The 23489-nt window shown below is 39.5% G+C and overlaps 1 protein-coding gene across 4 annotated transcripts; it reads right to left on the minus strand.

The window, feature by feature from the left end:
* Positions 1-19494: 19494 nt before the first annotated feature.
* On the minus strand, positions 19495-23191 carry LOC121985550 (G-type lectin S-receptor-like serine/threonine-protein kinase SD2-5). Of its 4 annotated transcripts, XM_042539075.1 has the most exons (8): positions 22942-23191; positions 22518-22868; positions 21736-21799; positions 21583-21654; positions 21411-21509; positions 21262-21333; positions 20507-21086; positions 19495-20419 (listed from the first exon to the last, which is right to left on the minus strand). In XM_042539075.1, exons 3-8 carry the CDS (start codon positions 21779-21781, stop codon positions 19735-19737), a joined length of 1554 nt encoding a protein of 517 aa, XP_042395009.1. In that variant the 5' UTR covers positions 21782-21799; positions 22518-22868; positions 22942-23191; the 3' UTR covers positions 19495-19734. The 4 variants fall into 4 exon arrangements, with proteins under 4 accessions (XP_042395009.1, XP_042395010.1, XP_042395008.1 ...); XM_042539076.1 differs by having other exon boundaries at positions 21736-22868; positions 22967-23190; XM_042539074.1 differs by having other exon boundaries at positions 21736-22868; positions 22942-23190.
* Between the last annotated feature and the right edge of the window lie 298 nt (positions 23192-23489).

Here is a 23489-nt window from a genome sequence, read left to right on the forward strand (position 1 = left end):
TAGCATTCCATTCTGTCCTTCCAGTAACCAAAGTTCTCTCCTTGGAATAATGGAGGGCGGATTGTGTTGTACCCTTCTTGGTAGGAGTTTGTCATCTTTGCTGTCAAAGAAAAGGAAAAAGAAGATTTTCAAGACTTTCGTCTTGGGATTAGTAGTGCGGGATAAAAAGATTAGAACGAAAAGAAAAAAAATCTTTTTAAGAAGAAAAGAAAAAGTTTTTTTTTAAAAAAAAATTGCTTTGGAAAATGATTAAGTATTTTCAGAGCTCCCAAGCTCTGATACCAATTGAAGAATCGAAGAATCTGATCTATACCACAGCTGCTTAGTTCGGTCAACTGATCCATGTGTTCAGTCGACTGATCAGTCAACTCCGTTTCGACTGCTCTTTGATCTGAATCAACTTGGTTTGGTAGACCCTACCTAATGTTTGGTCGATCAATAAACTTCGATTCCTGCAACACAAAGTTAGAACGAAAGCTCCTTCAAAACAAAGTTAGCATAGTAATAGTAAGATGCATGAGTAGTAATTGGTAGTAACACTGTCTTGATCTCAACTTGGAAACTTTCCTGATTTCTTTAGTTGGATCAGCAACCTAGGGTTTGTTCCCTTCTGGAACATGACCTCACTATTGCTCCTCCAGTTGCTTACCTCAACCTATCTACCAATCATAGTCCTCCAGACTTATTTGGACTCTACCGCTTAGCATTGGATCGGCCACTCAGGATTTTCCCTCGATCTTTGGTGCTCCAAACCTATCGAGCTTCCCTGCCAAGTGTTGAATCTTCTCGACCCACTTGGTCTTTCCACCTGGCTTCCACGATTTGCTATGTCTTTCCTGCCTAGTCGCGACTAGGGCTTTCCCGGTTGAGCAAACAGCCTGCACACTCAGCCAACTTGTTAGATCATAACAAGACTTAACTTGAACATTTGATACATCAAAACTTAGGTTTGATTCTGGTGCACCCTGCACTAATATAGCAATCTTCATAGTGCCCACGGGCTAGCGTAATTGGTTCATGCTAGAGTGTTGCTACAATAGGCCTTAGTCTATTCCTAGCGAGTACAGAATGCCCGGCTGGTTGCCTCAACCTCTCCTTGCATGCGCTATTATTGTTAGCGACACCCTCAGTAATTTACCTCCCTTCCAGACATTGGGTGGTCATCCTGGAGGGGCCACCGAAGTGACAGTTTCACCTTTTGCTGCTAATAGTAGTCATCTTCCAGACATTGGGTGGTCATCCTGGAATTGGGCGTAGTGGTTTGATTACAGCCATTTTCTTCAATAGTAAATCATCAAGGCAGATCTGGATTTGGGTGAGTGGTTGGTATTAATCTATGTTTAGTTAAATTATTGGATTGTGGAATGCCTAGTAATTATTCATGAAGTAAATGTGTATGATGGATCTAATTAGGGTTCATTAATTGTGTTGGATTGATTAGGTGGATCCAATTTAGAACTTCTTAATTGGATTAGAATTTAGTTTGGATAATTGTATATGATAGAATTAGCTAAACTAGACATTTTTGATACAGGATTTTGATTCGCGATGAGTTGCCTTACGTGGGATTACCTTTGGCATGCGGTATATTGGAGGCGGGTACCTTGACTTATCTCTTGTGATATGTCATGTTGATATGCGTAGTAGGTTATAGCCTTTAGTAATAATTATGTTTATCTTTGCTTTGGTATGTCACTACATGATACCCTTGTTAGAGTGTATACTAAATCCTAGGACACGACGAGGCCACGATGCGATTTGGGTAGTTGTTGACCGATTAACCAAATCCGCACACTTCTTAGCGATCCGGAAGACCGATTCTCTGGATCGATTGACAGAGCTGTATTGTCGGGAGATCATTAGATTGCATGGTATTCCATTGAATATTATATCAGATAGAGACCCACGGTTCACGTCCCGGTTCTGGCAGAGTCTACAACAGGCCTTGGGCACTCGGCTCTGTTTCAGTACAGCTTTCCATTCGCAGACAGATGGATAGTCAGAGCAGACCATTTAGACTCTAGTGGACTTGCTGAGGTCTTGTGTTATGGATTTTGGAGGCAGTTGGGAGGACCACTTGTCATTAGTAGAGTTCGCCTACAACAACAGCTATCATTCGGCTATCCAGATGGCATCGTTTGAAGCGTTATATGGTAGACCTTCTCGGACACCCATCCTCTGGGAGGAGGTTGGGGAGACTCAGCTGTTAGGACCTCATAGAGCTCAGTAGGAGGCAGAGTTGGTCAGTATTATCAGGCGCAGAATCGTCAGAAGAGTTATGTTGATCGGAGACGTAGACCCCTGGAGTTCTCTACTGGAGACCATGTATTCTTGAGAGTTTTACCCACAAAAGGGGTGAAGAGATTTGGCCTCCGTGGTAAGCTAGCTCCACGATACATTGGGCCTTTCCAGATTTTGGAGAGGATTGGAGCGGTAGCTTATCGTCTGGCGCTACCACCGGCTCTGGCAGGCGTTCACGACATATTTTATGTGTCTATGCTGAGGAGATACATAGCCGACCCAGCACATATTGTGTCAGATATACTAGTTCCCATTCAGCTTGACGTTACCTACGAAGAGGTCCCGGTAGGGATTCTGTGTTGGTGCGGGAAGCATCCGACGATCGAACTCGTGTTTTGATAACGGCAAAGAATTCAAAGTTAAGATGTTTTGTAATCTAACAAGTCTACTTGAGAATGTCAGGAAAGTCCTAGCTGCGGTTAGGCAAAAGGGAAAACCCTAGGGGGTGGTAACCCTAGATCATAGGGGGTGGTAACCCTATGCGGAAAGTCTTGGCAGGTAGATAGCTTCAGGCAAAAGTCCTAGGGGGTGGTAACCCTAGGTGGAAAGTCCTGGTGTCGCGAACCAGGTGAAAGTCTGGACTAGCCGGGAAGCGGATGTCCAGCAGAAAGTCCGGAAGCATCGAGTGCTAAGCAAAAGTCCAGTCGATCTGGAGGATCGCACTGGCAACAGGTAAATCTCCTGAGTGGAGTAGGTGAGGACGCGTTCCCCGTAGAGGGAACAGTAGGCGTCGGGTCGACCTAGGGTTTCCGGTAGGAAACCCGAAGTCAGGCTCGGATAGTCTGGAGACTATCAATATCACTTCTATTATGCGTTATGTGCTAACTTTGTGCTGCAGGGTATATTTGGGATTAATGTATCTTGCAGGGACCAAAAGTGCAAAGGTTAACCTCGGATGAACAGTGTCCGAGGCGCCATGGAGCTTGGAGGCGCCTCGGGTGCAAAAGCTGACCTGGCTGCGAAGCTTCAATGGAGGCACCTTAAAGGGGGTTTAAGGCGCCTTGGAAGGCGCCTTGAGCAGGGTTTGAGGCGCCTTAAGCAGATGAAGTTTGACCAGATCAAGTTTGATTCGTGCGGAAGAATCGGCAGCATGGAGGCGCCTTGAACAGCCTTCAAGGCGCCTTGAACACCCTTTATAAGGGGGTTTCGACCAGCACTTCAGATCATCAAGTCTTAAGTGATTCAAGTGCTACGTGCTGCTCCAAACGACGTTCCGAAGTGCTGCTACTTGTGTCCGACGACCAGGAGCTCTGAATCTTCATTTCTTTGTCGTTAGTATAATTATTTACTGTCGTTTATTGTACTTCAACTTGTAATCTTTTATCGAGCTTATAGTTGTTGCCCACCGGAAGCGATCAAGGATCGCGGGCCTTCGAGTAGGAGTCGCCTTAGGCTCCGAACGAAGTAAACGACCGTGTCTATGTGTTTGTGTTTATTTACATTTTCCGCTGCGTATTTTACTCCGATAGTTTTACGAATCGAACGAAATAGCCACGAGCGCTATTCACCCCCCCTCTAGCGCGGTCTCGATCCAACAATTGGTATCAAAGCGGGGTCGTCTTGAATCAGTGCAACCACTATTCGAGACAATTTTTTTTGTGGTTTTTGTTCGGAGTCGATTAGAATTTAGCCTCATAGCTATATTCTAATTTCTTTTCACGAATCGATTTTCTGCTCAAAGTTGGTCAATACCACTTGAGCCTGTTATTTTTTTTTTCTCTTCCCACACTACTAATCCAAGACTCAGTCTTGGAATAGATCTTGTTGTTTTTGTTCTTTTAGATCTGAATGGCCCAACAAGAAGGATATAGCACCGTTCGTCCCCCACTATTTTCCGGAGAAGACTTCGGATATTGGAAGGGGCGAATGGAGATATATCTGAAGATCCAGTTCGACACCTGGATGATCGTCAAAACAGGACTGGAACTGCCAACTGGTACCGACGGTAAGCCCACATCCTGTGAAAATTGGGAGCCAACATTTATCAAAAAGGTGGAAGCCGACGCAAAAGCCACCTGCACCATCCAATGCGGTCTTACCAAAGAAGAGCTCAACAGAGTCGGTCCATTCTCCTCCGCAAAGGAACTATGGGAGAAACTGATCGAACTTCATGAAGGCACCTCGGAAACCAAGGTAAGTAAGCGTGATTTGTTACTAAATAAACTGTACAATTTGAAAATGCAGGAAGGCGAGACGGCAAGCTCTTTGCACGCCCGAATTCAAGATATCCTGAATTCTCTACATGGAATCGGGCAGAAGGTAGAAAACAGAGACATAATAAGGTATGACCTTAACTCATTCCCTAGGAATACACTATGGGCATCAATGGTAGATGCCTATAAAGTCTCTAAGGATTTGTCCTCCTTAAAATTAGACGAATTATTTAGTGAGTTTGAACTCCATGAACAAACTAATGCACAGCCATCCGAGAAATGGGTTGCTTTGGTTGCAAGAATGAGTCGAACACGGGAATCAAGAGGACGGCGAAAAGTTGAATCGGAATCATAAGACGAACCCGATTCAGAAGATTCAGAAGATGAACTGGCCAGCGAATTTGTGAATCTTGTAAAGAAACTCTACAAGAAGAAGAAGGGCTTCAACAAGAAAGATCTGAAGAAGGCAGTTCAATCCAAGGAGGCTCAACAGAACTCAAAGACAAAGTTCGAAGTCACTTGCTACGGGTGCAACCAAAAGGGGCATATAAAAGCCAACTGCCCAAATCAAAAGGAAGCCAAGAAGCAAAGAAGAAGGAAAGTCCTAAAGGCAACCTGGGACGAATCCTCTTCGGAGGACGAAGACGACGAACTCGACCAAACGAGTCTACTCGCATTGATGGCCCGGGACCAGATCGTGAATCCGAGAGCGAGTCAGAAAAGCCACGGATCCGCATCCGTTTCCGAAGGGCCAGACTCCGCTGTAAGTATTCCTAGGCTTAATAATTTAGTCAATTATTTAATTCGCAAATTAGCCAAGTCAAATTTGAAAATTAAGTCACTTTTAAAAGAAATAACCATTCTTAAAGGAGTAACTAACTCAAAATCTTTAACTGAAGATTCAACTCAGGTACAACAACTTGAGAAAGAAAATTCAAATCTGAAAAATCAGTTAAATGATTTAAAAATTACTTTAGAAAAGTTCTCTCTGGGATCCAAGAATTTGGATCTAATTCTTGGAACACAAAGAGCCGTCTACAATAGAACTGGACTAGGATATAAAAGTAAAAAGAAATATAAATCCTATTTATCCTTAATAAACAAACAAAGTAGTAAATCAGTCCAAGCATGGGTCCCCAAGTCTAAATTGATCAATCAAATTGGACTTGGCCAATACTGGGTTCCGAAGGATCAAATATACTACCTCGACAGACCATATCGAGGCCGTGATCCAGGGAAAGCTAAAATGAAAACAATCAAAATTCAAAATTCGAAATTAAATTAAAAATTGAAAATTAAAAATCACGATCAAAATTCAAAATTCGAAATTAAATTGAAAATCTAAAATTAAAAATCAGATTCAAAACTTATTCGAAATTAAATTAAAATTCGAAATCTAAAATTAAAAATCAGATTCAAAATTAAAATTCAAAATTCAACAAGTTGAAATTATGAAAAGTAGATGGAGGATCCAAACTAGCTGGCACCTCCAACTGAACTACCCGACAGGATAACTGAACCTAATTTACCCGGAATGGGTAAAACAAGAATAGATTACCCGGCAGGGCAATTAAGATTAGATTAAAAACGGGATAAGTTTAACTTGAACCACAATATTGGTGAAGTTTTTGGATGATAGTACGTTAGGGAAGCTTGGGCATCGCATGACTAGGAAGATATGGCTTCGACCTGGTGCATTTGGCCAAGTGGAACTGACCGAAGCTACCCTTAAATGGATCCTAACTAGTTAGACCAAGGTCTCGTACTAAGTTCAGTGGGTAGGACTATTTGGGAAACCTCGAAGGCATGGTTACTTTAATGAGTTCCTTGTGACTCACCATAGCCCAGAAGTTTATCCAAAGAATGCTTACTTGTTGAACCCAAAGCTAAACCTGAATCTAACACAAAGTTAAACCAGACCCTTGAATTCAACAATAAATCATCTCACATCAATTATAGGATTCCCTGATTGACAACTTAGATCGGGTGAGATGACTAAGAAATAAAATTACTTTAAAATCTTTTCAAAATTAATTTCAAAATTACTTTAAAATTTTTTTCAAAATTAATTTAAAAATTACTTTAAAAATATTTTCAAAATTATTTCAAAATTACTTTAAAAAACTCTTTCAAAATCTTTTCAAAATTATATAAAAATCTTTTCAAAAATATTTCAAAATTATTTAAAAACTCTTTCAAAATCTTTTCAAAATTATATAAAAATCTTTTCAAAATTATTTCAAAATTACTTTAAAAAACTCTTTCAAAATCTTTTCAAAATTATATAAAAATCTTTTCAAAATTATTTCAAAATTATTTAAAAACTCTTTCAAAATCTTTTCAAAATTATATAAAAATCTTTTCAAAATTATTTCAAAATTATTTAAAAACTCTTTCAAAATCTTTTCAAAATTATATAAAAATCTTTTCAAAATTATTTAAAAACTCTTTCAAAATCTTTTCAAAATTACTTTAAAAACTTTTCAAAATTTAATTTCAAAATTACTATAAAAATCTTTTCAAAATTATTTCAAAATTATTTAAAAACTCTTTCAAAATCTTTTCAAAATTACTTTAAAAACTTTTCAAAATTTAATTTCAAAATCATTTAAAATCTTTTCAAAATTAATTTAAAAATTACTTTAAAAATCTTTTCAAAATTAATTTCAAAATCATTTAAAAAAAATCTTTTAAAAGTTAAAATTATTTTAAAAACTTAAAATTATTTGAATAACTTAAAATTCAAAATTATTTGAAATCTCAAACTCAATAAACACAATGTCTGCTTCAATCACGCTATCTCCATTAAAAAGAAACCAATTCAACTAATTCATGTGTAGGAATTGGATCAATGGATGTTGGATAGTGGATGCTCCAGACATATGACTGGAGATAAGTTGAAGTTTACCAAACTCAAGTACAAGAGTCTAGGATCAGTTGCATTCGGCAACAACGGTAAACTTAAAGTAATCGGAAAAGGTAATATTGAACTTAGTTCTGATTTCATTATTCAAAATGTTTTATTGGTTGAAAATTTTAACTTTAATTTACTAAGTATAAGTCAATTGTGTGACAGCGGATACCTAGTTAATTTCGATAAATCTGGATGTCTAGTTAAAAATATTGAACATCCAGAAATTAAACTTAAGGGACTTAGAAAAAATAACATCTACACAATTGATTTATCAATTTCCTCAATAAAATGTCTCTTGACACAGCAAGAGGAAACCCAACTGTGGCACAGAAGGCTGGGTCACACACACTCAAGACTTATTTCAAAAATGAGTCAAAATGGTCTAGTTAGAGGTTTGCCCAAATTAAAATTTATTGAAAATTCAATCTGTGATGCATGTCAAAAAGGAAAACAAACCAAGTCAACCCACAAGTCAACTAACCTAGAAAGATCCAACACCATACTTGAGCTTCTTCACCTTGATCTATTTGATTCACATGGAGCCAAATCACTAAACAAGAACCAATATTGCTTAGTAATAATTGATGACTACTCTAGGTACACTTGGGTGAAATTTCTAAAAACAAAAGATGAAACCTATGAAATATTTAGTAATTTTTGCAACTTAACGGAAAATGAAAAAGATACTAAAATTAAAAGAATAAGAAGTGATCACGGAGGGGAATTTGAAAATCATAAGTTCACCCAATTTTGTAGAATAAATGGATACCAACATGAATTTTCATGTCCTAGAACCCCCCAACAAAATGGCCTAGTGGAACGTAAAAATAGAACTTTACAAGAAGCAGCTAGAACTATGTTAAAAGAATATCACTTAAATCATCAATTTTGGGCTGAAGCAATAAATACTGCAAATTACATTCAAAACAGAATTTTAATTAATAAATTTCATAATAAAACAACATATGAACTCTACTATAATAAAATTCCCAATCTAAACTATCTAAAAGTATTTGGGTGTAAAGTTCACATCTTAAATACTAAAGATTACTTAGGAAAATTTACACCCAAATCTAACCAAGGAATATTCTTAGGATACTCCTCAACCAGTAGAGCCTTTAGAGTATTTAATCAAAATACCTTGAAAGTTGAAGAAACAACTAATGTAATATTTAATGAAGAAAACAATTTACCTAATATAAATGAAAATATTGACACTAATCCTAGAGCAGCAGACGATGATGAAATCCAACCTAATCTTAATGAGTCAGAACAACCAGTTTCTGATTCACAAATAAGACCAACTAGAATAAGCTCCTCTCACCCACTTGACCAAATTTTGGGTAACCCAAACCTAGGAGTCAGAACTAGATCGTCCTATAGAAACCTTAGTCAGATTGCTCTAATATCTAAAATTGAACCTAAAACTATAGAAGAAGCCCTGCCTGATCCAGACTGGATCATTGCGATGCAGGAAGAATTAGCCCAATTTGAGAGAAACCAAGTCTGAGACCTTGTACCTAAACCCATAGATAAATCAATAATAGACACTAAATGGGTTTTTAGGAACAAGTTGGATGATCACGGTGATATAGTAAGAAACAAAGCAAGGTTAGTAGCCAAAGGGTTTAGTCAAGTCGAAGGCTTAGACTATGATGAAACTTATGCTCCAGTAGCTAGACTCGAGTCCATTAGGATGTTATTAGCCTATGCAGCCAATAAAGGATTCAAATTGTACCAGATGGACGTTAAGTCAGCCTTTTTAAATGGTTTTATCAAGGAAGAGGTCTACGTAAGCCAACCTCCAGGGTTTGAAGACATAGACTACCCTAATCACGTATTTAAATTAAAAAAGGCACTATATGGACTAAAACAAGCCCCTAGAGCATGGTATGAAAGATTATCTAATTACTTAATATCCAAAGAATTTAACCAAGGACAAATCGATCCTACTTTGTTCGTAAAAACTATAGGAAAAGACATCTTTATAGCCCAAATTTATGTTGACGACATAATCTTTGGTTCAACCAATTCAAAATTCTTAAAAGAATTCGTCAAATTAATGGAAAGTGAATTTAAAATGAGTATGGTTGGAGGACTTAATTTCTTCTTAGGTTTACAAATTAAACAAACTAAAGATGGAATCTACATTTATCAAACTAAATATGCTAAAGAGTTGATTAAAAAATTCGGTATGGAAAATTCAAAAATAATAAATACTCCAATGGAAACCAACATAAACATTGACTCTGACCCTGAAGGAAAACCAGTTGACTCAAAATACTATAGAAGCGCCATAGGTAGCTTACTCTATCTAACTGCAAGTCGACCCGACATATTGTTTGCAGTAGGTATGTGTGCTAGATACCAATCATGCACAAAAGAGTCACACCTATCTTATGTCAAAAGAATACTTAGGTATATTAAAGGAACTCTAAATGTAGGACTTTGGTATCCAAGAACTTGCACTTTTGACCTTTATGGCTATTCTGATTCAGACTATGCCGGGTGCAAACTAGACAGAAAAAGTACAAGTGGTAGCTGCCAGATTCTAGGTCAGTGCCTAGTAAGTTGGTCAAGCAGAAAGCAACATTGTGTTGCTCTATCCACTACAGAAGCTGAATACATAGCTCTAGGAGAATGTGCATCTCAATTGTTATGGATGATGCATACACTAAAAGACTATCAACTAGACTATAAAAATACTAAAAATTTTATTGATAATATCAGCTCAATTAATCTGACCAAAAATCCTATACACCACTCTAGGACCAAACACATAGAGGTAAAACACCACTTTGTAAGGGATCATGTAGCTAAAGGTGAAATTGCACTCAACCACGTTGAGTCCAAATCAAACCTAGCTGACATTTTTACAAAACCCTTACCTGAACTTGAGTTCAGTGGACTTAGAAGGCAAATAGGAATGTGTTGGGTAGAATAGATATCTTACTATTATTATTTTGTTTTCAAATTCTAGGAAAAACAGTTTTCAAAACTCCAATTTTGTTAGATTTTTAAAACTTTCTGGAATTAGCCTAGCCTTTCCCCCTAGATATCATGTTCCCCTAGAATTAAGCCAGAGCATCTCACAAAACACCTAGGTTTACCTTGATTGTGATTGAAAAACATAGAATGGCGTGAGATGCATAGGGTATAGCCTGGACTCAAGAATGCTTATATCTGTGCATCAATATGAGTCTGGGCGTTAAATATGCAATAAACATTAATCAAGTTAAAGTTCTCCAGCTCTAGTCAAGTCTATCTGGACCTAAATAACTTAACTTGACTAACCTAGTAAAAGTTATTGTCCTATAGACAATCAGCAAGTAACTAAAGGTTAGACAGTTGACAAAAGATACTCGATTTTCTTTTTCCAAGAATGTTTTGTTCTCTATGGCTCTGATACCTAAATATATAAACATCACTTGTGCTTGGACTTAAGGACCAACTGAACTTAAATGAATAATCTTGTCCTAAAAACTTAAATTCCAATTGACCTTAACTTCCAAACTTTGTTGAATATTGCTAACTTTAATCATGTACAACTCTTTATGCATTGCCCATTTTTTGAGTTATGGCAAAGGGGGAGAGTAGCAAAAATGTAAACATAAAATTCAAGTTAAAAAATTAAGGGGGAGCAAAAGTTAAGGGGGAGCCAAAGTTAAGGGGGAGTATATAGGGCAAAATTTACTTTAGTTACCTTATTCATCTATACTTAGCAAATTTTGCATGTGTTTAAAATGACTATCTATTCGCTTGTTTACTTATCTTCGAATTTGTGTTGCCATAATCAAAAAGGGGGAGATTGTTGGTGCGGGAAGCATCCGACGATCGAACTCGTGTTTTGATAACGGCAAAGAATTCAAAGTTAAGATGTTTTGTAATCTAACAAGTCTACTTGAGAATGTCAGGAAAGTCCTAGCTGCGGTTAGGCAAAAGGGAAAACCCTAGGGGGTGGTAACCCTAGGTCATAGGGGGTGGTAACCCTATGCGGAAAGTCTTGGCAGGTAGATAGCTTCAGGCAAAAGTCCTAGGGGGTGGTAACCCTAGGTGGAAAGTCCTGGTGTCGCGAACCAGGTGAAAGTCTGGACTAGCCGGGAAGCGGATGTCCAGCAGAAAGTCCGGAAGCATCGAGTGCTGAGCAAAAGTCCAGTCAATCTGGAGGATCGCACTGGCAACAGGTAAATCTCCTGAGTGGAGTAGGTGAGGACGCGTTCCCCGTAGAGGGAACAGTAGGCGTCGGATAGGAAACCCGAAGTCAGGCTCGGATAGTCCGGAGACTATCAATATCACTTCTATTATGCGTTATGTGCTAACTTTGTGCTGCAGGGTATATTTGGGATTAATGTATCTTGCAGGGACCAAAAGTGCAAAGGTTAACCTCGGATGAACAGTGTCCGAGGCGCCATGGAGCTTGGAGGCGCCTCGGGTGCAAAACATGAGCTGGAGCTTCAATGGAGGCGCCTTGAAGGGGTTTAAGGCGCCTTGGGCGCCGAGCGGGGTTTGAGGCGCCTTAAGCGAGATGAAGTTCGACGGATCAAGTTTGATCCGTCGGAAGAATCGGCGATGGGCGCCTTGAACAGCCTTCAGGCGCCTTGAACACCCTTTATAAGGGGTTTCAACCAGCAGATCATCAAGTCTTAAGTGATTCAAGTGCTACGTCTGCTCCAAACGACGTTCGTCGCTACTTGTGTCAAGCGACCAGGAGCTCCGAATCTTCATTTCTTTGTCGTTGGTATAATTATTTACTGTCGTTTATTGTACTTCAACTTGTAATCTTTTATCGAGCTTATAGTTGTTGCCCACCGGAAGCGATCAAGGATCGCGGGCCTTCGAGTAGGAGTCGCCTTAGGCTCCGAACAAAGTAAACGACCGTGTCTCTGTGTTTGTGTTTATTTACATTTTCCGCTGCGTATTTTACTCCGATAGTTTTACGAATCGAACGAAATAGCCACGAGCGCTATTCACCCCCCCCTCTAGCGCGGTCTCGATCCAACATTCTGGACCAGAAAGAGTGTTAGCTGTGGAACAAAATTATTCGGCTGGTTAAAGTTGGATGACAGCATCATTCCGATGAGGAGGCTACCTGGGAGCTCGAGGATACGATCCGAGCTCAATACCCTCATCTTTTCACTTGAGGTATGTGGGTTAATTTTCGTTCAGCATTCATACTATCTATTTATTGTTAGTACTTGCTGATGGTAAATAATAAAATTTGTGGACCAAATTTGTATTAGTGGGGGAGAATGTAAAATACGGCAACAAAAATTAATTAAATAATAAGGTTAAATAGAGGAATAACCTTAACGGATTTTTTTCAGAATTTTTAGAAATTTTCTGAGAATTTTTCGGAGGTCGTATGATGTAGCTTATGAGGATAAATATTGGGTCACGGAGAGCAAGTTTAGGCTGCTCCATTTAAACGAGGAAAAATTTAATTTTTCTTTTTCTTCTCTTCCTCTTCGTCGCTGTTTTCTCTCCTCTTCCCCTTTTTCTCCCGCGACCCCGAATGCCTCTTCCTTTTCCAGCCGACGGTGCCGCCCCCGCGCCAGTTTCGTTCCCCCACGCGTACATAACTGTCGGCCAAGGGAAAATGCCGATCCCTCTCCATCTTCTCCTGATCTCCACTTTTTTTCCCTTTGCCCTAGCCGTCTCCACCCTTATCCCCTCTCCGCCGATTGCCGATCACCAGCGCCTTACACCTACTGACGGCAACCTCTTCCTCCCCCTTCTCTGGAGGCCAGATCGATGATGCAGCCGAGCACCCGCGTCTGTTGGGTCGTGCCCTAGATTGGGTCCACAGCTCCCGTCACCCCTTTTTCTGATGCCGAGGGAGTTTCCATAGCCGCGGGCACTGTCGTCACTAGAGTTGAGCCGCTGGACTTCCATCGGCCCTGAGGCAGCATCTCCTCCTCTCAGGCTCTAGCAGTGCTGTTCTGATCGTCGGTCGCTAGCTCCTTTGCCGGACTAGGCACCATAGCAGCCACCACCAGACTTTCCTCTTCCCGATTCTTCATTGTCATCTCCTCTCTGTGCCCTAGAGCCAGCGTCGCGCATACCTCGGGTAACTTTCAATCTATTCTTGATCTATTGCTGCCATCACCGAAGAAGAGGAAGGTTAGGTAAGGATTCTTGTTAACTTCAACAATAATGTAGATTTAGGAAAATTATTGTTAGGATTCCTAACTAGTTGATTTAGGGATTGTTTGTTTTCCAAATGGCAGTGGGGAATTGGGTGTAGTGGTTTGATTACAACCATTTTCTTCGACGGTAAATGATCAGGGCAGATCTGGATTTGGGTGAGTGGTTGACATTGATCTATGTTTAGTTAAACTATTGGATTGTGGAATGGTCAGTAATTATTCATGAAGTAAATGTGTATAATAGATCTAATTAGGGTTCGTTAATTGTGTTGGATTGATTAGGTGGATCCAATTTAGAACTTCTTAATTGGATTAGAATTTAATTTGGCTAATTGTGTATGATAGAATTAGCTAAACTAGACATTTTTGATACAGGATTCTGATTCGCGACGAGTTACCTTACGTGGGATTACCTTTGGCACACGCTATATCGGAGGCGGGTACCTTGACTTATCTCTTGTGATATGACATGTTGATATGCGTAGTAGGTTATAGCCTTTAGTAATAATTATGTTTATCTTTGCTTTGGTATGTCACTACATGATACCCTTGTTAGAGTGTATACTAAAAGTCTAGCTTTTGTAAATATTTATTTTTGAAATAAAAGAATCACATTGGTCAAATGTCTACATTTTATTTGTTAAGTGTAGTTGTTCAATTAATTTATATTGTAGATAACATGGTGTGTGGTGTCACACACAGAAGATCATGTTATCAGTTCTTTATAAATTATAAACAGTTGCTCACGACTAAGGTGGAAAGAAACAAACCATTGGAATAGTCATAGTGTAATTAGATATTAGTTTATCTTGACTAATAAATTACACTAGTACACTCTAAGTATATTGAGTAGAACCATTTTAGGTAAGTTCTTTTTATACTGACTTGATAAAAGAACTAGACCTTAATTATTATGGAAGTGTGTGCTCTTAATCCTAATATAATAACAAACACATATATTTAGTATTTATTTTTTTTAACTTATCAAAGGGTGAGATTTAGCTCGATAAATCAATAGGCCTGATAAGTTGGGAAATGATATTACTTAAGTGGTGTTGTTGATTATAGAAAGAAACTGTGTCCTAGTAATCTAGGTTGAGAATGTCCCCAAGAGGAGCTCATAAGGATTGTCATATTAAACCATGCAGGTGGACTTAGTCCGACATGACAATGAGGTTGAGTGGTACTACTCTTGGACTAAGACATTAATTATAGTGAGTTGTCAGTAACTCAATTAAATTAATAGACGTTCGATATCTTAAACACAGGGAGACTAACACACTCATGATAAGAAGGAGCCCATAATATAATTTGGGATTGGTGCGGTAGTGTAATAATAACTCTCTAGTGGAATGAGTTATTATTGATGAACTTGAGTTGTGTGTTCGGGGCGAACACGGGATACTCAAGCTCGTCGGAAGGCCAAAATCAATTTCTCCTCTAGGTCCCTGTCGTAGCCTCATTAATGTCTTAAATCCACTCAAGGAAAATCTCATCTTGGAGTCCAAGAGAGGGTCAACCCATGGCTTGGTGACCAAGCCATGTAGTCGGCCACTTCCTCCTCAATGGGGGTCAGCCCCTCGCTTGGTGCCCAAGCAAGAAGGGGCCGACCACAATATTCAAATTATAAGGGGGTGTTTTGAATTTTTAAAATCTTCTCTTTGTAGATATCTACAAGTTTTAAAAGAGAGATTTTAAAATATAAAACTTTCCTTATTTGAATTAGGCCACATGGTTTAAGAGAAAATTTAAAAGTTTTAAAACTTTCCTTTTTTTAACCATCCTCATGGTTTTTAGAAAAAAATGAAGAGAAGTTTTAAATTTGAAATATTCTAATTTTGTAACAGTTAAAAAAAGGAAATTTTAAAAGAGAAGTTTTAAATTTTAAAACTTGGTTTTAATTATTAAAACTTTTCTTTTTTAACAATCACTTTAGGAAATTAAACAAGAGCTTGTAAAATTTTATAAGTATTTTTTTCCTTATAAAATCTTTACAAGGTTATTTATTTCCTTTTATTGTGGTCGGCCACCCTTTCTTGGTGCCCAAGTAAGGGGTCGGCCAATCAATAAATCATCCAATCAATGATTTGATGATTGAATCAATCAAGAGGAAGGAAAAGGAAAAATAAAAGGGGAAAAGGAAAAACAAGAGGAAGATTTTATTTTTTGTAAAAAGTCTTTCCTTATTTGCCTTGAGCAAGTAATATAAAAGAAGGGGAGGAGAGACCTCATGGTACATCAATTCTTATTCTCTTGGTGGAGACTCCTCATTGTGGTCGGTCCTCTCTCCCTCTCTTTTCCCCTTGCTCTCTTTTGCTCCTTTGTGGTAGTGGTGGCCGAATACTAGAAGGAGGAAGAAGGCTTTTGGGTGGTGTTCATCTTGGAGGATCGTCGCCCACACGACGTCCAAGAGGAGGCGAGGAATATGACAGAAGATCTCGAGGTTATTAGCATACAAGGAAAAGGTATAACTAGTAATTGTTTTCCGCATCATGCTAGTTGTTTTTCTTTGTATGAATTCCAAACACAAGAGACATTAGATTCTAGTTTTTCGAATTTGTAATTCGAGTTTGTGTTTTTATTTTTCGAATTTGTGATTCGATTGTTCTTTTTTGTTAAACCTAGAGTTATATAAGGAAATTAAATATTAGCTTTCCTTAAAAGGCTTTGTCTAGGCGGTGGTGGATGATCTCATACCCAAGAAGGACTAGTGCCTCGCCATGCAATCCTGGAAGCCAATTTTGGAAATTAATATTTAATTAAATTTATAACGTAGGTGGATTTGGATCAATAGTGTTAAGTTCCGCTTGCGATCCGAGTCTAAACTATTAAGAACAAATAAGTTAAATTTGGAATCAATAATGTTAAGTTCCGTTTGCGATTCCTAATTTAACTTCTAAATAACACAATAGGTTGTTTAGGAAAGGTTCGACACTTGTACAAAATTTTTGTATAGTGGAACCGGTACGATCTTCCTAGGACCAACCAACAACCCTGTTGCATGCTTTTATCTATTCTGCATTTATATTTTATACCCTCTTGGTTATCACCATGATTAATTTTACTCATAGTGGTAGTGACATACCATGCCTTAGGATACATCGGACTAGACATTTACCATATCTGACCTGTGTACCTAGATCTGTTTGATTTGATCAATTTATTTTTGGTACATATTTTATGGAGGTAGATATTGTCAGGATTTTTATGCTTCATTTCATGCACCATCTCGCATGATTGCATGCTGAGCGATTGTCGTCTCCATTATTATTGAGCACATCGTCAGTTACATGGATCTGCACACACAACCACTCATGGGTTAGTGGTTTTTATTCAGGCAGGGTGTGTTGTAGCAGATTGCTCTGTCAATGCTCCGCTGGTCCGCTCATGGGTAGTGTAACTGCAGCGTGGTAGCACGTCAAGGATCCCTCCTCTGGACTGGCTCAGGGAGATGAGAGCATTGAGCTCCCCCACTTATGATTTGGGGTAGGAGGATAGGTGTACTCCGACAGCATCATGTCCACTCGGTCACTCATCAGGAGCAGTGATGGCAGAGTGCACAGTTATCATAGCCCTACCCACTCGGTCTCACCATCGTGTGTGAGATGGGTGACTGGCGTCAGGGGTGACCAGGACATGTCATTGACATCATATGTATAATTGCATTATTGCTTGTGTTTGCTGTACTTTATTTGTTGCATATTGGATGGATGCATATGTTTGACATGTATACAGGGACTTGTTACTTTTGGTCTGATGACCTTATTATTCTAATAGAAGGTCCTGGTGAGTACAACTTCTCCTTTCCTTACAGTTTTGCATTTTTCACTACTCCAGGAGACTATACACATATTTATTACTATTGGTTATTTCGTATTATGCATGTCAACTTGATATCCGCTGAATGTTGGACTGACTCCGTTGATATTATCTATTTCAGGTTGAGACCGTCAGGAGGTTCCAGTTACTAGTCCCCACTTCGCGTCGCGTCGATTTTCTACTCTTTAGTCTTTTGGTTCCTTGTTACATTTTATATATATGTGATGTGTATGATTTGTACTCAAGGAATTTTCATCGAGTTTTGGTCTACTACACTTATTTTTCGCTGCAATGGTTTCTCTGTTGTGTTTTGCCTTTTTCATTGTAGTAGTGGAGTAGGTGGTTTTCAAATAAACTGTGTGGTTGTGTAGTCAACCGGAGGCTGATTTATTATTAACTGCGTGGATTGTTTAGTTATGTTTATTATTATTGTTCCGACCGTGTTGGTCGAGATTTGTGTGGCCCAGAGGGTCTTGTAGTAAAGTTTTATATTGTCACCAGTACATGGGAGTTGCTTTCGAAATTTCTTCTGACAGGGACTATCTGAGGCGTGACAGTTACAATAGACCTTAGTCTATTCCTAGTGAGTACAGAATACCCAGGTGGTTGCCTCAACCTCTCCTTGCATGCGCTATTATTGTTAGCGATGCCCTCAGTAATTTACCTCTCTTCTAGACATTGGGTGGTCATCTTGGATGGGCCACCAAAGTGACAATTTCACCTTTTGCTGCTAATAGTAGTCATCTTCATTTCCTAATGTATGTGAAATGTATCACGGATCACTTGACCCTAATGCAAATGCCCATTAGTGAAACTCCTCGTGATTTACTTCCCTCTCAAATTGTATGAGGCAGTGCTGCAATAGTAGTCAGTTTCATAATCCTTGCTCCCAAAAACCCTTCGGCACTAGAAATGCAACAAAAACATCATAGCCACCACCCACCCCTACTACAATGTCCCGCCCTAGTGTGAAGATGTGACTGTCAACCAACCCCACCCACCGTAGAATTGTGCACTATAGTCAATACTCGCCAAAATGTGGTGTGAATTGGGGGATTGACATAGATATATGTTTGTCATGCACACAAGGGCGAAGCCACGTTGCAACTTACCTGAGTTTTAGCCCGAGGGGCCGGATGACAGTGAGAACGATCTGTTCATAGATTTGCTGTAGGAGAAAGGAAGCCAATTCGAGGCCTTTTATTTTTGATCAGGATCATCTCGAGTAGATCAACCATTCGGGTTCCATCAATGCCTATACAACATCATGGTCAGAATCATTTTGGATCCTTGAGTTGAAGTATCATTTTGTTAGTAACAAAGATGATGTTCATTCTACAACAAAATTAGTGTCGATATTCATATCAACAGGCTGAGGGACATAAAGTAACATCTATGGACATAGAAAAAATGTATACTTACAGAAATGATAGTGGAACTTATTGCTAAGGAAAGAATACAGATCTAATATCTAAGTCTGAAATGAGTAAATGAATTCTTAGTTACTGATAACGAGGAAACAATGATCTTTGCCAAATGGTATGCAAACAATGGACAACAGGCAATCAAAAAAAAATAATTAGAATTAGACAAAGTTTTTTAACAGTAAGAGTAAGTTCTTGACTCAAAACTTCTGTTCCAGATACTTTTCAGCCAAAAAATTCAACCAACTTTCAATAGGCAATCAAAAAATTAAAAAAAAAAACCATGGATCTACATAAGGCAGCAAATACTAGTGCCAAGAAAGAATGGAGGTCTAATGGCTTCTTTGCTAGGGTAGATCTTGCATCTAAGAACTTCCGTTAGTAATAACACATCTAAAATTGTGTTTGTCTTTTAAAGATTTCTTATGACATATTCCACTTTCACTCCAAATCCCTTAACCAACATCCAGAGAGCAGACTCCAAAACAAGGACTACTGTTTGACCACATTATTCAAAAATGATGCTTTTCTATTAAGCAGCAATGGTAGTTTCAAGTAGGAATGCTCTGTCGAGTCAGAGACGACGAGAATGATGACAAAAGTGCTTAATTGGTTGTGATTGATATTATATTGCGCAGTATACTCTTCAAGAATAGGCAAATCTACTTACAGCAGAAATCTTTGAACCGCCGAACCTCAAACATTATCAGTTTCATAAAAGAAGAAGAAGACTAGGATTAGCTTCAAACTGGAAGGAAACTTTGAAATCTTACAGCAGCAATGGTAGTTCAAGTCAGAAATGCTCTGAAAAGTCAGAGACAACGAAAAAGATGACAAAAGTGCCTATGTGGCTCCGATTGATATGATTTGCACAGTATGCTCTTCAATAGGCAAATCTACTTACAGCAGAAATCTGGAAATGAAAATCTTACACCAACCCACGAACCTCAAACATTATCAGTTTACGAGGATTAGCTTCAAACTGGAAGTAAACTTTGAAGGTCATTACTATTACTGATTCCTCCACTCAAATGATTATCAGGCACGTCTGAAACATACAAGCCAGTGAAAGGATTCGGCGGTGTCTCGATCTCAATCTCTCCCTCCAGCATCTGCAGCACCTTGCTCATCGACGGCCTCGCCTCCGCGCTGTACTGGACGCACCACAGCGCCACCTTGCAAATCCTCACCGCTCTCTCCCTCTCCGCCTTCTGCTCAATCCCACAAGCCGCCATGACCTCCCCCAGCATTCCACTGTCCCATTGCTTGTACACCAGCTTGGGAAACCATTTCTTCTCGCTCTCCGCCGCGCGACAATCGAAGTTCTTCCTCCTCCCCACCATCTCAAACAGTAGCATCCCGAAGCTGTAGACGTCGCACTTGTAGGTGACCGGAGAATAAGGCAACCACATCTCCGGCGCCGCGTACCCCGGCGTGCCCCTCATTCCGGTCATGCTCATGTGGGTGTACTCCCTGCCCATCAGCTTGGCCAACCCGAAGTCCGCCACTTTCGGGTTGAAGTTGGCGTCGAGGAGGATGTTACCCGGCTTGATGTCGTAGTGGATGATCCGCCGCTGGCACTCCTCGTGCAGGTACCGGATTCCTTTCGCCGCGCCGATGGCGATCTCATTCAGCCTTCCGAACTCTATCACCTTGCGATCACTGCAATATCATAAAAGGGAAAATGGTTGATAAAATTATTAATAGTAATTATACATTTAATGATAAAATTTTACCATTAAAACTCACTTTTCTTGTAACGTGTCGACGTCATCCTCGTTGAACAAGAACTTGTCGAGGGAGCCGTTCTCCATGAACTCATACACCTGCGCGATCAGGGTGTCGTCGTAGCAGAAGCCGTATAGACGGACAAGGTTAATGTGTTGGGTGCCGGCGATGGTGCCCACTTCCGCCATGAACTGCTCCTCCATTCTCTTGTCCATGATTCCGACGAGGACTTTGACGGCGATGGGTTTCTGGTCGGGGAGTTCGCCTTTATAGACTGATCCGAACGCGCCAGAACCCAATTTGACTGTGAAATTTTGCGTGAACTCTGCGAGCTGCTGAGGCAAAAACCGGATGGGACTTTCTTCGGCTAACTTGTTAAGAAAATTCTCTATCGTCGTCGTACTAATCGGCTCATCGGGGAGTGCTCTTCTAGCAACTGTTCGTGGTATTATGTTCGTCCTCGTCGGCTTGTTGAGGAGTGCTCTTCTAGCAACTGATCGTGGTATTTTGCCCAAATTGGTTGGATACTGAAACTTTCTTATGGGGAACCACCTGAGGACGGCAGTACCCACAGTAAACACCACGAACAGAACCACTGCTACTGCAGAATAATCAACCCAGGCATAGACGTGAGATAATTAGAATCGATTTAGTCTGCTTAAACATTTTTATTAATTAGTAGGATCGTGATAATAGAATTCTTTTATCGTATTGATACAAATAAAATATTTTGCGTTTAACAAGCAAATATTAAGGGGTGGATTGATATTGTTTACCGACAGTGGGGATGGCGAGAGGGATCCTCCATATTACCACGCTAAGGATTAGCCCAGAGAAAATTACAGCCACTGCAAGAACAAGCACAATATAATTTGATTCGTCAGTATTGCTTTTATATATATAAAGCAAACAGCACAATTCTTACTGGCGATGATTACGGCAGTCATGTGGGGCCGAAGTTGTTTGCTCGACTGTCTGTAGAGCCATATTAATTTAACGAATAACACACAGAGAACTATGGCAACTGCAGGTAACAAACGTGAGTATTAGCATGGAAGGAGTGAGAGATTAAAGGAAGGAGAGGCACTGTTTCTTACAGGTGGTTATGTTAAAGGCTGGGACCTGATACGTCGTGAGTGCGATGATTGGCAAGCAGATGGCTGTAGCTCCTGGGCAAGATCAAGCGTGGGATTCTATCAGCGGAACAAGTGAACTAAGTGAAGAGAAGGCCCGAGATCGATGTTTCTTACCGGTGACGATTGCTACAAAGATTTGGAAGGGCGTAGGCGGTTTCATGACTCTGATCGAACTGATCTGCCAGGGATGAGAAGACAAATGGAGAGGCTACGAGTATCGGGATCAAAACGGAAACGCAAGTCAAAGTAAACGATAGATAAATATTCAACACGGAAACGTAAGTCAAAGTAAAGGATAGCACAGAAGTCCGTGTTGTTGGGCTTGATCTGAGTAAATCAGGTCCCACGTGGCCTGATACTTTGATGATAACCAATGTTTCCACGTCATATATATATGCTTTTCTCTCACTCAATCATTAGATGGGTGTAAATTTTCAAAAATCTAAATAATGTCGGTCCTATGGATTTATGAGATTACAAAAAATTTTAAAATATTCTCTATTACTTATTTCAGGTTTTACATGTGTATCCCGGATTAAACTTTCATAGGATATGTAAAGGAGAAAAGAATAAAAAATTTAATGGGAGGAAAGAAAATAGAGAGAAAAGTTATATGTAAATGAGAGAGGAAAGAGAGTAACAAGTAAGATTTGGCAGAAAGCATATGATATGAGTGAGTGAGTGTGTCCTTTGATAATTATCAAAGTACGATGTATCTTTTAATTAATTCCTAACTCTGTGTGTTTTTTGGGTAATTCCTGTTAAAATAAAGATTATACTACAAGATTTATCAGGTTTATCGACGAAATATTATTCTGTCAGTGTATTTTTTGATATTATAGATAAAATTTAACTTCCATCAATAATTATATTAATTTACAGAAAAAATGAGCTACCTTCCGTCGGGAATTCCGAAATTATTAGGACATGCGTGCCCTTCCTTTCTCGCGCACACGTTTCTTCTTTTTGTCAGCGATTTTCTCTAGCTAATCTCCTTCCCTAATTGTTTTTCCTCTTTTCCTTGATCTCCGGTGGTTGGTGATGTATTCGCCCGCCAGCAAGTGGCTGGCAGTGTTTCCGGCCACTAGCACGTGGCTGGAAGCATTTCCAGTCGCCAATCGTGCGCTGATAACTTTGCCGGCCGCTAGCATGAGGCCGGCGGCTACTGGCAGCGTGGTCACCTGTCAGCTCACCCTGTCGCAAGCTCACGACTACAAGCTCGATTCGCCGCATATATACTCTGGCAACTGCAAGTAATAAACGTGAGTATTAGTATGGAAGGAGTGAGAGATTAAAGGAAGGAGAGGCACTGTTTCTTACAGGCGGTTATGTTAAAGGCTAGGACCTGTTCCGTCGTGAGTGCGATAATTGACAAGCAGCCAACTGTTGTTGCTGGGCAAGATCAAACGTGGGATTCTGTCGGAGAATTAAGTCAACTAAGGGAAGAGAAGGCCAGAGATCGATGCTTCTTACGGGAGACGATTCCCATACAGATTTGGAAGGGCGGAAGTGGTTTCATGACTGATCGAACTGATCTGCCAGACCAGGGATGAGAAAAGCAAAATGGAAACGTAAGTCAAGGTAAACGATAATTATTCAAACAAGTGGACCACGGAAGTCGGTGTTATTGAAATACTTGCAATGGGATGGAACGGATTTATCATCTCATCTCTCTCCTCAAATTATATCCCCATCTTAATTTTCAGAACTATAGAGCATCTATATCAATTTTCTTATCAATATCTCTAAAATTTAAAGTAAATCATCGAACATAAACTTTCTTTGTATATGACAGAAAAATTTATCCATGAAGACTTATATAATTATTGGGTTTCTACGAATGAGCAAAAAAAAAGTACTTAATAAGT

The sequence above is a fragment of the Zingiber officinale genome, chromosome 5B (assembly GCF_018446385.1).
Source record: "Zingiber officinale cultivar Zhangliang chromosome 5B, Zo_v1.1, whole genome shotgun sequence".
Lineage (NCBI taxonomy): Eukaryota > Viridiplantae > Streptophyta > Magnoliopsida > Zingiberales > Zingiberaceae > Zingiber > Zingiber officinale.

Coding starts and splice junctions, on each gene's coding strand:
- LOC121985550 (XM_042539075.1), bottom strand. CDS start 21,781: ATGAAACCGCCTACGCCCTTCCAAATCTTTGTAGCAATCGTCACCG. Junction 21,510..21,582: donor AGCCTTTAACATAACCACCT/GTAAGAAACAGT, acceptor TGTTACCTGCAG/TTGCCATAGTTCTCTGTGTG. Junction 21,087..21,261: donor TCTCGCCATCCCCACTGTCG/GTAAACAATATC, acceptor ATTATTCTGCAG/TAGCAGTGGTTCTGTTCGTG.